The sequence below is a fragment of the Culex pipiens genome, chromosome 3 (genome assembly GCF_016801865.2).
Source record: "Culex pipiens pallens isolate TS chromosome 3, TS_CPP_V2, whole genome shotgun sequence".
NCBI lineage: Eukaryota > Metazoa > Arthropoda > Insecta > Diptera > Culicidae > Culex > Culex pipiens.
The window spans coordinates 179,489,051-179,503,567 of NC_068939.1; the positions used below are offsets into that span (position 1 = coordinate 179,489,051).

The 14,517-nt window shown below is 31.0% G+C and overlaps 1 protein-coding gene across 1 annotated transcript in view; it reads right to left on the minus strand.

The window, feature by feature from the left end:
* LOC120427002 (probable ribonuclease ZC3H12C) overlaps positions 1-11,327 on the minus strand; it is a 45,560-nt gene extending 34,233 nt beyond the window's left edge. The window contains exon 1 of the mRNA XM_039591818.2: positions 10,856-11,327. Within this exon, the coding sequence (XP_039447752.1) occupies positions 10,856-11,128 (273 nt within the window). The 5' untranslated portion in view covers positions 11,129-11,327. The remainder of the gene's footprint in view (positions 1-10,855) is intronic.
* Positions 11,328-14,517: the final 3,190 nt, after the last annotated feature.

Genomic DNA, 14,517 nt, shown 5'->3' on the forward strand with positions numbered 1-14,517 from the left:
GTACAACACCTCACTCCAGGCAGAGAGAGAGAGATAGAGAGAGGGAGCTCAAAACACCTTTCCAGCGCGCGGATTCCGCGGATGGCTCAAAGACGCACACTCGACGGTCAATGACGGTTGGTGGTGATTGCGATGGACGAGCCGCGAGTGGACTCTTTTTCGTCATTCATTATTTTACCTCCGTCGCGGGGTTTTCTTGAGCTCCGTTTTGAAAAGCACCTTTATTGGGGATAAGCGTTTGCTTTCGAATCTTTTTAGTTATTTTTTTGTCCAAGTGTACTTTGTTCAACACCGTAAAGTAATCGAACAATATTCCACAAACCACAAAATACGAACAAATATTAGCGATTGGTTCATGAGCCAAAAATAGGTGCATTGCCCCTAGCTACATAACCAGTCAGTGTGAGAAGGATTTGGACTTATTACCAAAAGGCGGATGTAGCAGACTAGATGTCTGTGGGTAACACTAAAATTGATTATTGTAACTAAAGTTATTAGATAACATTCAAGGATTTGAGAGTAAAAAATACATAAGATACAAATTTCAAGTCAAATTTATACGTTTAAGCAAAAAGAATCTCAAAATGCTTTATACATTATAACAGTTATATGCTACTGTCACAAATTTGAAAAACATATATCAATGAATTTAAAAAGTTAGTTAACTATAGTTCAGAAAATCATGAAGAAAGTCATTATTTTAAACTTCTCAAAGTGTCATGATTTTTTCAATGAACATGATTTTGAATCGGAAAACGGAATGCATTTTCGGATTCTTTGGACAATTTTCCACTAGGAGAAGGTTAAAAAAGTTTGTAAATAATAAATAATATGTGTTTTTGAAACACAATTAAAAAAAAATCTCCAAATTTATAGGCAATTTCAGTTGAACAAATTTCGTGTAAAATGTGAAAACTTGTGATACGTGCTTTGAATTCAGTATAAAATGCAATATAAATCGATAATTTTATAAACAAAACTAGTTTTAACAAATTTCATGCAAAATTTCGACTTTTTAACAATTTTACCTGAAATTTATATGTATTTTGCTAAAAAGCTTAAACACAGTTAACTAAATATAAACATTGTTTTTATTTCTTAAAAACTATATCAGCTACTTTAGTGATGGTACATTTAACGTACAAATAAAGTTTGAACATCTTAAATATGATTTTAACAAGAAAAACTATGACTATCAAAGTCACCCCGGAATTAAAACTAAGAATTTTTAACGTAACTATTTTTCTAAACATTATTGAAAAAACTTTTTTTCCGAAATAGTGCATGGACTTTGTGTGGCCTACCCCAGTACATATTTTAAAAATAATAATCTTGAGTAAAACCTTATCTGTTGGAAAATGTTCTAAAAACAAATTGAAATCCTATCAAAGTCACCCCGGTTTACGGTATATCAATGAATTTATGAAAATCAAACTAAACATAAATTAAAGTGTCAAAAAATGGTTAAATGCAAAAGGCATGAAAAATAATGATATTGCCCCAGAATAAAAAAAAAACAAAGGTTTTTTCAGCAGGTGAAGTTGAGAAAAAGTAGGCAAACTCATTTTTTTTCACACACAAAAAAAATCGATATTTAGTAAAACAATATTTTGAAAAAAAAAATCTATATTTTTAATGATCAAAATTGTATTTAGAATCAAAAAGTACTGTACATAAATTTGATAAAGTGCATCGTTATTATTCTTCGAATTCTTCAGAAATGTTCTATAAATTTGTCAGAAAAGCTTTGAAGATTGGACCTCTAGTTGCAGAGATATAGTCACAAAGAAAAACATATGAACCATTCTCTGAGATTTTTTCGTAACTTTTAATCTGGCTGAAACTTACGCCATTTTGCATCATGAGTTTGTCCATAAAAATTTGGCAGCTGGCCATACAAAATTTGTATGTCAAAATTCAAAAATCTGTATTTTTTGAAGGAACTTTTTGATCGATTTAATATCTTCGGTAAAGTTGTAGGTATGGCTGAGGACCATACCGAAAAAATGATACATGGAAAAAAATGCTGACTGCCAAAAATCATTTTTTTGTCAAAAAAAACTTGATTTCCAATAAAAGACTATTTTTTACAAATGTTTTAGAGGACATAGAATGTATTTTTTTTTAGAAAATTCCATAAAGTGCAAAAGATTCGACAAAGTTAAGTATTTTTTTTCTAAATTATATGATTTTTTAAAACAATAAGACTTTTTTTAAACTACATCAAACATGCAATCAAAAAGTACTTAAGTGAAATTGTGCATCGTTTCAAATTAAAGTCATTTTCAGGTAACTTTTTTTGAAAAATAGTCGCCCTTTTTCAATTTAAATAAATGGCCATGTTTGCCCACTACTAAGAAAAAAAAACCTAATGCTGAAAAAATCCTACATTTTGCTTCTTGTTTTGGTTACTGAGACATGGCCACTTAATCCACCTATGTGGTTGGTGCCTTCCTTACTTCTTGAGAAAAAGGAATCACACATAGATCACGAAATAATTGACATCTAGCATCAAACATGTTTTTGGTACGGAACCAAGTAGAGGGGCAATAAGCATCTCCCAAGAAAAGCGGTCAAGAAACGGCTTCACGAACAGCAGAACAAAGGAGAGGGAACGATTTTTTGGGTCTTTTCTTTACTCTCTCTGGCTTGCTTTCGCTGCCAGTGCTACCCGTTTGAAATTTTTCTAGACCGGTTCCTTCCGAAGTGCGTATACCGCTAAAACCAAAATATCCGGTTTCAAAAACGTACATGAATATCACTTCAGTAATCGAACGTTGAGATAGGTTTAGATTTGAAAGGGTTGCCAGATCGTCAATATTTTGTACACTTTGGACATTGTTCGGTTTTCGATTTTGAGTCGATACCTTGGTCGATACGAGCTCTCTGTGAAAATTTAATTTTTTAGCAGGATTACTCGGTGAGAAAATTTACGGCTCTTTTCAATAAAAATGATTTAATTAAAAATGTCAAAAATAAGTGTTTTAGCCTTTTTCAAAAGGTTATCCTTGATTATAAAATTTCTAAATATTTATGCCACAAAAAAAAAGTTGGTAGTGTTATTTATTTTGATAGTATATTTCAAAGACCTTTTTAAGAAAGGGGCCAATGTTTACGATTTGGCAGCCCTGTGAAATATTGTAAACACTCAATAAAACTCAAAAGGCCGGATTTCATTAGTTTCGATGAATGTCTTACATTTCCGTAAATTGTTAAATATTTATATTGAATACTTTTCCAATAAGTTAAAAAGGTTGGAAATCATTCAAGAGAGATATCAGATCTGATAAGTTGTAGAAATTGTAAAGAAAGACAGTTAGAAAATCCGATGTTATTTGCTTCCGGAATCAAACTTCTGTGATACGCTGGATATGTATTTGAAAGACTATTCTGAAAATTTCATCAAAACCCGGATAGGCGGTAATAACAAATTTCATGCCAGTTCAATAACACATTATGTTAAAATAACAGAAAGTGTTATTGAATCTTCTAGCTAAATCCATTATTTTGTTGTTATTGGATTGTTACTGTGATTATAGAGTAATGACATTTTAGGATATTTTTCGAATATGTCCGTGTTATTATTTTTTGTTATTTTAACAACTAGTCCGACCATCCCAAGAACAGTTGACGATCAGAACTGATTCTCTCAGGTTATTATTAGACTGTATTTGAAAGACTATTTTTAAAAATCCATCAAAAGTTTGAGGAGCAGCCCACCCTGTAATATGATTTTGGATGGAAAAAAAATCAAATAAATGTGAAGAAGGCTGGTTTGGTTTGTTCCAACATCCCGCCGACGCCTTTCGAAGCGGATATCCCATAAGTAAAAGATAACGCTTGAATCCGCTATGGATGCATGCATCAATTTCACTTTTACATCCGGCGTATTTTTATTTTATTTACTTTTTTTGTTGTTGTTCCCCACCCGCACCACCAAAATAAAGGGGGAGGGAAACGGATCTCCTCAAAACCAACAGTCCAACGGGGTGGTGACCAGCGATCGGCGCCGTCGTTCCAAGTTATGAATTATGATCATGGCGATATGGCGACCGCCGCCGCGCGATCCAGCAAACGACGACGCCGGCAGGGAAATTCCGTCGCATGCTTTCTTTTCTTCTCCTTCTTTCTTTGGCGGCGGAGTCCGCGCACCGCTGCTGTTTCGTCATCAACGTTGGTCCGTCCGTCTTGCATGCACTTTCTTTTTGGGGCCAGAGTTTCGTTGGTCGCGCCATTTTTGACGCTGGTTCCGGGATTTACCCACGTGTCGTCTATCCGGTTCAGATGATAAACGGCGGATTTGCAATTAATCGTTGGATGTGGAGGTTGAATCATCAATTTTATTATGTCACAGTATATGACCCCCCGCATAAAAATGTATGATGATTTGCACTGTTAAAACCATCCAATTACAATACATATTACAATATTTATGGTAAGTTTATTGTTGACTTTTTCGAACTTTACTGGAATGGCGATGAAGCTACTATACAATTCATGGTTACAGCTAATTGGAAGGTTTTGTTATTGGAAATGTTATAAATGGAAACAATAAAACTATCGTAAAATGCATGAATATAGCAAATCTTATGGTTTTTGTATTGGAAATCTCATAATGCATTTTTTCCAATTTTTTTGTTACATTACGTTCATTGTAATGTTATAGTTGCGTAGTGTGAACTTTTTTCAACGATTTTTTTAATTTGAATCATGTAATAAAAGTATTTAAAACGAGTTATATTTTAAAAACAAAACATCACAAACGATTTTGTGAAAAGCTCAAATCAAATCAAATAATATTAAAAACTTAAGCATTAAAACATTAATTATTTAACTGTTCCCTCACAAAAAAAAATATTAAAATATTAATTTATTAATATATTGATATATTAATATATCAAAATATTAAAATAATAAAATATTGAATTATTAAAATATTAATTTATTAATATATTGATATATTAATATATTAATATATTTAATTTATTAATATATTAAAATATTAAAATATTAATACATTTAAACATTTAAACATTTAAACATTTAAACATTTAAACATTTAAACATTTAAACATTTAAACATTTAAACATTTAAACATTTAAACATTTAAACATTTAAACATTTAAACATTTAAACATTTAAACATTTAAACATTTAAACATTTAAACATTTAAACATTTAAACATTTAAACATTTAAACATTTAAACATTTAAACATTTAAACATTTAAACATTTAAACATTTAAACATTTAAACATTTAAACATTTAAACATTTAAACATTTAAACATTTAAACATTTAAACATTTAAACATTTAAACATTTAAACATTTAAACATTTAAACATTTAAACATTTAAACATTTAAACATTTAAACATTTAAACATTTAAACATTTAAACATTTAAACATTTAAACATTTAAACATTTAAACATTTAAACATTTAAACATTTAAACATTTAAACATTTAAACATTTAAACATTTAAACATTTAAACATTTAAACATTTAAACATTTAAACATTTAAACATTTAAACATTTAAACATTTAAACATTTAAACATTTGAACATTTGAACATTTGAACATTTAAACATTTAAACACTTAAACACTTAAACATTTAAACATTTAAACATTTCAACATTTCAACATTTCAACATTTAAACATTTAAACATTTAAACATTTAAACATTTAAACATTTAAACATTTAAACATTTAAACATTTAAACATTTAAACATTTAAACATTTAAACATTTAAACATTTAAACATTTAAACATTTAAACATTTAAACATTTAAACATTTAAAAATTTAAACATTTTACCATTTTAACATTTTAACATTTTAACATTTTAACATTTTAACATTTTAACATTTTAACATTTTAACATTTTAACATTTTAACATTTTAACATTTTAACATTTTAACATTTTAACATTTTAACATTTTAACATTTTAACATTTTAACATTTTAACATTTTAACATTTTAACATTTTAACATTTTATCATTTTAACATTTTAACATTTTAACATTTTAACATTTTAACATTTTAACATTTTAACATTTTAACATTTTAACATTTTAACATTTTAACATTTTAACATTTTAACATTTTAACATTTTAACATTTTAACATTTTAACATTTTAACATTTTAACATTTTAACATTTTAACATTTTAACATTTTAACATTTTAACATTTTAACATTTTAACATTTTAACATTTTAACATTTTAACATTTTAACATTTTAACATTTTAACATTTTAACATTTTAACATTTTAACATTTTAACATTTTAACATTTTAACATTTTAACATTTTAACATTCTAACATTTTAACATTTTAACATTTTAACATTTTAACATTTTAACATTTTAACATTTTAACATTCTAACATTTTAACATTTTAACATTTTAACATTTTAACATTTTAACATTTTAACATTTTAACATTTTAACATTTTAACATTTTAACATTTTAACATTTTAACATTTTAACATTTTAACATTTTAACATTTTAACATTTTAACATTTTAACATTTTAACATTTTAACATTTTAACATTTCAACATTTTAACATTTTAACATTTTAACATTTTAACATTTTAACATTTTAACATTTTAACATTTTAACATTTTAACATTTCAACATTTTAACATTTTAACATTTTAATATTTTAACATTTTTACTCAAAAATAGAAAAGGCATAAAATAATAAGGATCCCAAAACGAACACACCATGACACCTGACGTCGTCGCCTGAACCGTACGACGCTCCCAAACGAACGCACCATGGTTGAGCGGGTTGAGCAAGCTGTCAAATTTTTTCACTCGCGATGCGTGTTCGATCCTGTTTTGTTTGGCCGCAGTTTCAAAAGTTTTAATCGAAATGAAATCGCGTGTGCTTGTGAAAAACCAAACTCCCGGCGTCAAATCTGCCGGGTGACTGATCCGGGAGGGAGAAGAGGATTAGTGTCAGCAACTTTTGGTGAGTATTTGGACCGGTGAAGAACATTAATGCGTCCGCAATTTGGGGCAGATTCCGTCGCCATCGTCGTCGTTTGAAGTAGGTACGTGTGTTTTGGTACTTCTTCCGGACCGGTTTGGAAGAAGTTACCAGATGCGTCCGGGATTTGTGCCAGATTCTGTTGTCGTCGTCCTTCCGGACCGGTTTGGATAAAAGTTGCCAGATACGTCCAGGATGTGTGCCAGATTCCGTCGTCGGTCATGTGTGGGTGCGTGTGTTTTTGAACTTCTTCCGGTTCCAAAGAAGTTGGCAATCGCGTCCAAGATTTGTGCATCGTCATCGCCGACGTTTGTAGTGTTTGTGTGTGGTTATGTTTTGGAATTTCTTCCGAAACGGTTTGAAAGAAGTTGCCAGTCGCGTCCGATTGTTTATGCCGCTCACACGTTCCGTCGTCGTCGTTTGAAATGTATCCAGCCCCATTTTTATAGCCCTCTTAGGAAATACCTTTTTTTCTATTTTACAGGATCCTCAATCGTCAACGAATCGGAAGAGCTCCGGGATGTAAATATCAGGCGTTTCATGAAATTTGGAGATGGCGGAACCCCTCCTGCAGCAGCAGCAGATGTTTGTCATGGTCTGATGCACTAAGTGATTTGTTTAAATTTTCAAGATTCTTTCCGCAAACGTCAAACCATAAAAATTATTGCCGGATCTTTTCTGGAAGAGATTCGGCACCAGTTTGTACTGATTTGACGTTTGCTGAGGGTGTCGAAAAGTTTGACTAAGTCAACTGCTTGCAAAAAAACAATGGTCAGCTTTGGTAACTTTCTTAAGTTTATTTTGTGTTTTTTTTTCTTTTACAGGAGGCATTTGCAATGGTGCGGAGCTATTTGATTACGGGACACGGAAGCTTGATCAACGAAATGAAGAATTCAAAAGTTAAGATATCTTAGATTTTGAAATTTAGCAATTTAAACATTTGAAAATTATACATTTAAATATTTTTTTTCAAAACTTGAAAAAAGAAAATTTAAAAATTTAAAGCCAATTGAAATTCTACAATTTCAAATCTCCCAAATCCTGAAAATATAAAATTAAAAAAACGACGGTATAAAAAATTAAATTAGAAACTGTGGGTTCAAAAATTCAAATACACTCTGCATTCGATTTGATAATTTGAGAAATTTAAAATAAAGGGTTTAAATAAATTTTAAATTTAATAACCAAAGTTTTTGTTTAAATATCTTGAATAAAAGCATGTAAGAATCTCAGAATAAAATCTGAGAATTTTGATCTGGGGGGGTGAATAGAGCGGTTCAAAAGCGGAACCGTTTTGAACTGCAAAGCGGAGCCATTTTACTGTTCGCCAGAAGCAGCAAGTATTGTAATCATTCATTAGGGAAATTATTGTAAAAACCAAATATGGTTGGTTGGTTTTCTTTTTCTTTTGATATAGCGAACCTTTTGTAATTATTCTCCGAATCTCCATAACCATTACCAGTAAAGTCGTCGTAGAGCCATTCTTTCTCCAATGAACCCACTTCCTACTGGCTATTTCTCCCTTTTCAGCGCTCATCCGGAGGTCGTCTCCAACAATTGATTCCGCCCGAATTGTGGGCACGATTCGCTTTTTCTAGTACAAAACGTTATTTATTAAGACTTGTACTTTGTCTCAAAATGGCTCTTGCTTACATTTTGTTCCAAACCGACTTCGCAAAACTTCACCCACTTCTGACGCAGTTATTTGTCTTCCGAAAACTTGGAAAAAAAATGCGCACAGAAGATTTCAAAACAAATTATTCAAGTGCAAAGAAAAAGTCACGCTTGTGCTCATTCGAAAATCACGTTACGCATTCTCTCGTCTCATCCCCCAGATTTTGATTATTTAAATTAAGATTTTTCTTAACTTAATTGTCTTCTCATTTATTAACACTAACAATACCAGCAAATCAATCCGGAGTCTCCAGTCGACAAAAGGTACCGGCGGACAGACTGAACACACCACGGCATCACCCACCCGAGGGGGAACAGGAACCGGTCTCGATCGAGGGTTTCAAACGGAATCGAAAGCGAAAGAAAACGTCGTGGAAGGATTCCTTTTGGCGATTTGCAAAAAGCTGAAGAAGGCGTTAACAATTCATGAACAAATAAACAAAGTGGTTCAATGTTGAATATAAATAACATACTATGAATAACAATAAAACTACTGTAAAATTTACTTTATTTACTATTTATTTTAATGTCCGAAAATAGTTTTCACAGTAGCATTTAGTGGGGAATAAACCATAAAGAATTATAATTTTACTGTGTAATTCATTGTAATGCTTATTAGTTTTATTGTCCGCATATAGTTTTTACCGCATCATTTACTAGATAAAAAACCATGAAGAACTGTAAATTGACTGTGCAATGCATTGTAATGATTGCTGTTTTTATTATTAATGTATGATGATTTCTATAGTCAGGACGAGTTTTTGGATGAAAAATGCAACATTAGATTAACAGTAAAATGCGTCGTATTTGGTAAAAAAATGTATGGAAAAATTTCGAAATTTTTATGGTACCGGTGCATAACAACCCCCCTTTTTTATGGTAAAATCCCAAAATACGACGCAAATTATCTTAAAAAACGATGCTGTCTACTGTTAAAACACTGTCAAAATGACAATATATTTTATCGTTTTGTAACGTTAAAATTTACTGTAAGTTCATCAGAAATCTTTATGCGGGCCTACACATGATTTTTTTTTCGAATTGTACATATCTGGAGTTTTTTTTGAAAAGGTCCTATAAACAAAATTTCAAATTTTTGCTTTTTGGGTGTTTTTAGAACCGCCTTGAGTCAGGGGTATTCAAAAACACCCAAAAAGCAAAAAATGAAAATTTTGTTTATAGGACCTTTTCAAAAAAAACTCCAGATATCTAGTGTATCCGTAGATCTCTCCAACAAATTTTGAAGAAGCTAATTTTAAATTAGTTTCGACTATCTGAACGATACTTCCTAAAATTGCTCAACACTTTTTATATAATAACATGCTAAATATGCACAAGGTTAATTTTAGTTGTGGTTATTATAAGAATTGAGATTTCCTGATGATTTTCCTTTAATCATAATAATAATTACGTGTCCTATGTGCAGACAAAAGTCGTATAAAAAAAATTCAGGCAAAAAAATATAAAAATTTAAATAACAAGCTATGGTCTTAACATTTGAATGAAAAAAGTATTTTAAAGTGCATTTTACACCTGCCCTGTTGTTTTGCAATCCTTAGTTTTCAAAATATCCATGTATTGAAGAGATTTTTTTTTCGCCGAAAAAAAAACTTTTTGCGGTACTGTACATTGGAATTTCACAGAAAATTGAAAATGTTTCTGATCGATTTCAGACATGCTAAATATGATTTTAAAAGCAGGAAGATGCATTTCTAATTGTTTTCAGTTGGTTAGACTTCTATTTCCTTTAAAACTTTTAAATTTTCTTGAAAAAATATTTTTTTGTCCCCTGATTTTTCGAACCGATTTTGGGGCGACGTAAGCTTTGAAAAATATTAGCAACGGCCTTAATACTGTTAAGTAAAAGTAATTGTAATTTTATTTGGCAACGATATCCTGTTAGTTAGACTTTTTAAAAGTATAATATGGTTAAAAAGAACGTTGTGGATCTCTACAATAATTCTGGGTAAAACTAATAAGTCTTATTTTCCTACAATTTAGGACTCAATAAGTTGTCCCACCAAGAAATCTTTGTTTTAATTTTGAATAAGCATTATTAAGCCATGTTTTTTAAGCTCACAGAACTTTAATGTAAGACAAAGACTGAATCTCCCTCGCCGCATCAGCAAACAAACTTCTTTTTTAAGCCAAAGTCAACGATACATACCTGTATTTGGCTGATTAGATCACCACTCACACCTCCTGCTGCCCCACCTCGGACATCGCCAAGCTGCGAATCGCCTCCAACAACACTTCCGGATAGCTGCTCACTGTACACATGAAACGTCGCAAACTGGCCGACCTCTTCGGGGCGCACTGGAGCCAGCTCGGGGCCCAGCTGAACCCCAAACAGCACCGACAACTTTTCGACGATGTGGTCCCCGAGACACTTCCGACGGATTCGGACTACGGATTTTCCCAGGGCGGAATACGGTTCCATCGCTACTCGCAACAACAACAAAAATCTCGCGGAAATCACCACATTACAGTACGATTTGAGAACCGAGCACCGGAACGCGGGATTCTTTGCACTGGTTGGCCATTTGAGCAAAGATTCGGAAGATTCCGAGGGCCCACCTTTTTTGCGACGAATATTTTTGTGATCACAATTTCTGCATCAACATTCACGACTCGCACGTCACTTTGCTGTCAAACTTGGCCAAGGTAGCAGCGGTGCAAGGTACAGACGAGAATAAAATCGAGTTGGTATTTGTGTGACAGCCGAGATGGAGGGGCAGGACACTATTATAGAATAATTAAATTATATTTTAAATACACAGGTTAGCGCAATATCTATATTATGCATGGGATTATGGGAACTATGACAGTTGAGGACGTATTAGACTATGACAAACAAAGAAACAAACTTTTTGACAGTTTGCCTGCATTTGTTTGCAGAAACGTAAACCTGTATTGTCTTTTTCAAGCAGAACATAACTAAATTTGTCGCGGCACTCTCAGCAAACGTCAAATCAATACAAATTTCTGCCGGATCTTTTTCCGGATATCTCCCGGAATGATCCGGCAGCAATTTGGAATGGTTTGACGATTGCGGAGGGTATCAAAAAAATGAAAAAAAAAACACTTCGTGCATCAGCCAATCCAGGTTTTTAAGCGAAGATGGCGTTCGAATGGTGAACGTCCGAAATGTCAAAATCGCGCAGTAGCACCAACATTATAAAAAAATGTGGCTGTCATGCCATGGCACACTTTTTCCGTAATGTTGGTACCACTGCGTGATTTTGACATTTCGGGCGTTCACCATTCGAACGCCATCTTCGCTTAAAAACCTCGATACATTTGGATTTGTTTGCGAGTTTGCCGCAATCAAGTTTGCGAGTTTGCCGCAAACAAGTTTGCGAGTTTGGCAAACTGTCAAACACAAAATAGTGCGAGTTTGTTTGTTTGCCATAGTCTAATGCCTCCTTTAGTAAAAATCTAAAGTTTTATTTGTAAATGACCTGTAAACATAATAGGAAATTCCATAGCAAATAGGGGAAATTCTCGTATGTTTTGCAGGTTAAGCACTCGCACCCTACTCCATCAAATTTGCTAGCTGATTTTCACTATTTAAACAACTTATTTTGTGAAACTGTTGATAGAAACTTGTTTGCTCAATTCCTGTTGAGCTATTTATCACTCAATTTCAGTTAAAAACGTAATTGTAAATAAATTAAATTAAAAATCTAATGTTTTGCTAATGTTTTTTCGTGCTTTACAGTCAGAAAAATGTCTCTGTTAGCCATGAGAAAGTAAAGTTATTGACAACCAGAAGAGATTTCTTAGGAAAAACTTTACTTAATCCACCCTTAAGTACGGTATGCTGATCGGAAGGAACGCGGTCAAGAAATGTTGCGTGTTCTTTTCGTGACCCCCCCAAGAAAAGTTGACAGTTCGGTATGAGCGCGATTGACGGTGTGCGCGCTTGAGGTTCTTTCGAGGAAAAAATAAAAAGATTAAAAATATTCAAAACTTAAAATTAAATAGATTAAAAATGTTTATTCAAAAACTTTTAACAACAATTTTAAACAAAATTAAGAAATCAATAAATAAAAGCAAATTTAGAAATTCTTAAATTCTAAAACAACAAAAACTAAAATTAAAAAAATATGTAATTATGAAATAAGGAAATTAAAAATTAGGAAATTAGGAAACCAGGGAATTAGAAAATTTGGAAATTATGATATTAGCAAATTAGGCAATTATGAAATTATGAAACAAGGTAATTAAGAAATTAGGAAATTAGGAAATTAATATGTAAAAAAATTAGGATGTTAGGAAATTAGAAAATGAGGAAATTAGAAAGTTAGGAAATTTGGAAATTAGGAAATAAGGAAATTTTTTAGATTAGGAAACTAGGAAATTAGGAAGTTAGGAAATTAAATTAGAATATTAGGAAGTGAGGAAGATAGGAAATTGGGAAATTAGGATATCAGGAAACTAGGAAATTAGGAAGTTAAGAAGTTAGGAAATTAGGAAATTAGGAAATCTTAAATTCTTAAATTCTTAAATTCTTAAATTCTTTAATTCTTAAATTCTTAAATTCTTAAATTCTTAAATTCTTAAATTCTTAAATTCTTAAATTCTTAAATTCTTAAATTCTTAAATTCTTAAATTCTTAAATTCTTAAATTCTTAAATTCTTAAATTCTTAAATTCTTAAATTCTTAAATTCTTAAATTCTTAAATTCTTAAATTCTTAAATTCTTAAATTCTTAAATTCTTAAATTCTTAAATTATTATTTTTTAAATTCTTTATTCTTAAATTTTCATTCTAGATTATTAAATTTTGGAAGAAATAGAGTTTTCGATTGTTATAATTTTGAAGTTTTCGTAAATTTGTATTTACGAATTTCTATATTTCCGATTTTTTAAACTTTTGGAATTTCGACTTGTACAGTCATCCCACATATTCGGAACACCCACAAATTCGGAACACTTTTGTGGTAATTTGTCAATAGGATGCAAAATGCAACTTTTCTGTCGACCCTGCTATTTTTAAGACCGTTATTTTGACATTCTCTTGCTATTTCACTAGTAAAAGTAGCACTTTTTAAACAAAAAACAGCATTTCAAGACTATTTTATTCAGAGCAGCAAAACACTGCCTCCAAATTGCCTGTTCCATGATTGTGGGATGTTATTGTGCCTCCCACAATTGTGGAACACCTGTATTTAACTGATATTTTTACAAAAAAAGTTATCAGACCATTCATAAAACTTTACTAAGCATGTGTTTTATTGGTTTCAGAGTGTGAGGTCATTATTTTGTAAAAAATATGTACTCCAGGAGAGAAAAAAAATTTTGTTTACATCGTAAGAAAAAAGTGTTCCGAATTTGTGGTTTTCAAGGGTCAATGTTTTTCTTTAAAAACATGATATAAAACGTCAAAAATTACAGCCGGTCTATACATCAATCGAAAGATCGCAAGAAAAGCTTTCACATGAAGGTAAAAGCAAATCATTATGTTCAATTATCGATTTTCTATGACTTGTTGAACATTGGCCGATCCGTAAACCGTTCCGAATAAGTGGGATGACTGTACATTCGTTTCGAATTTTAACATTTTTGATCTATTGAATTTATAAAAAACTTTAATATTAAAATTATTATTCAATTCTGCATATTTTTAATTTTGATTTTCCAAATTTCAGTTGAAATTTTCTTTATATTATTTAAAAAAAAAAGTTATTTGAAATTTCTGAAATGTTTTTTTTTCATCTTTTTGAATTTGTTGTTTGGTTGGATTCCAAAATTTCAGATTATTATTGTATTTTCAGTAAGAACATAGATATTTGTATGATTATTGTCAAGTTTAAATTCACTCTGA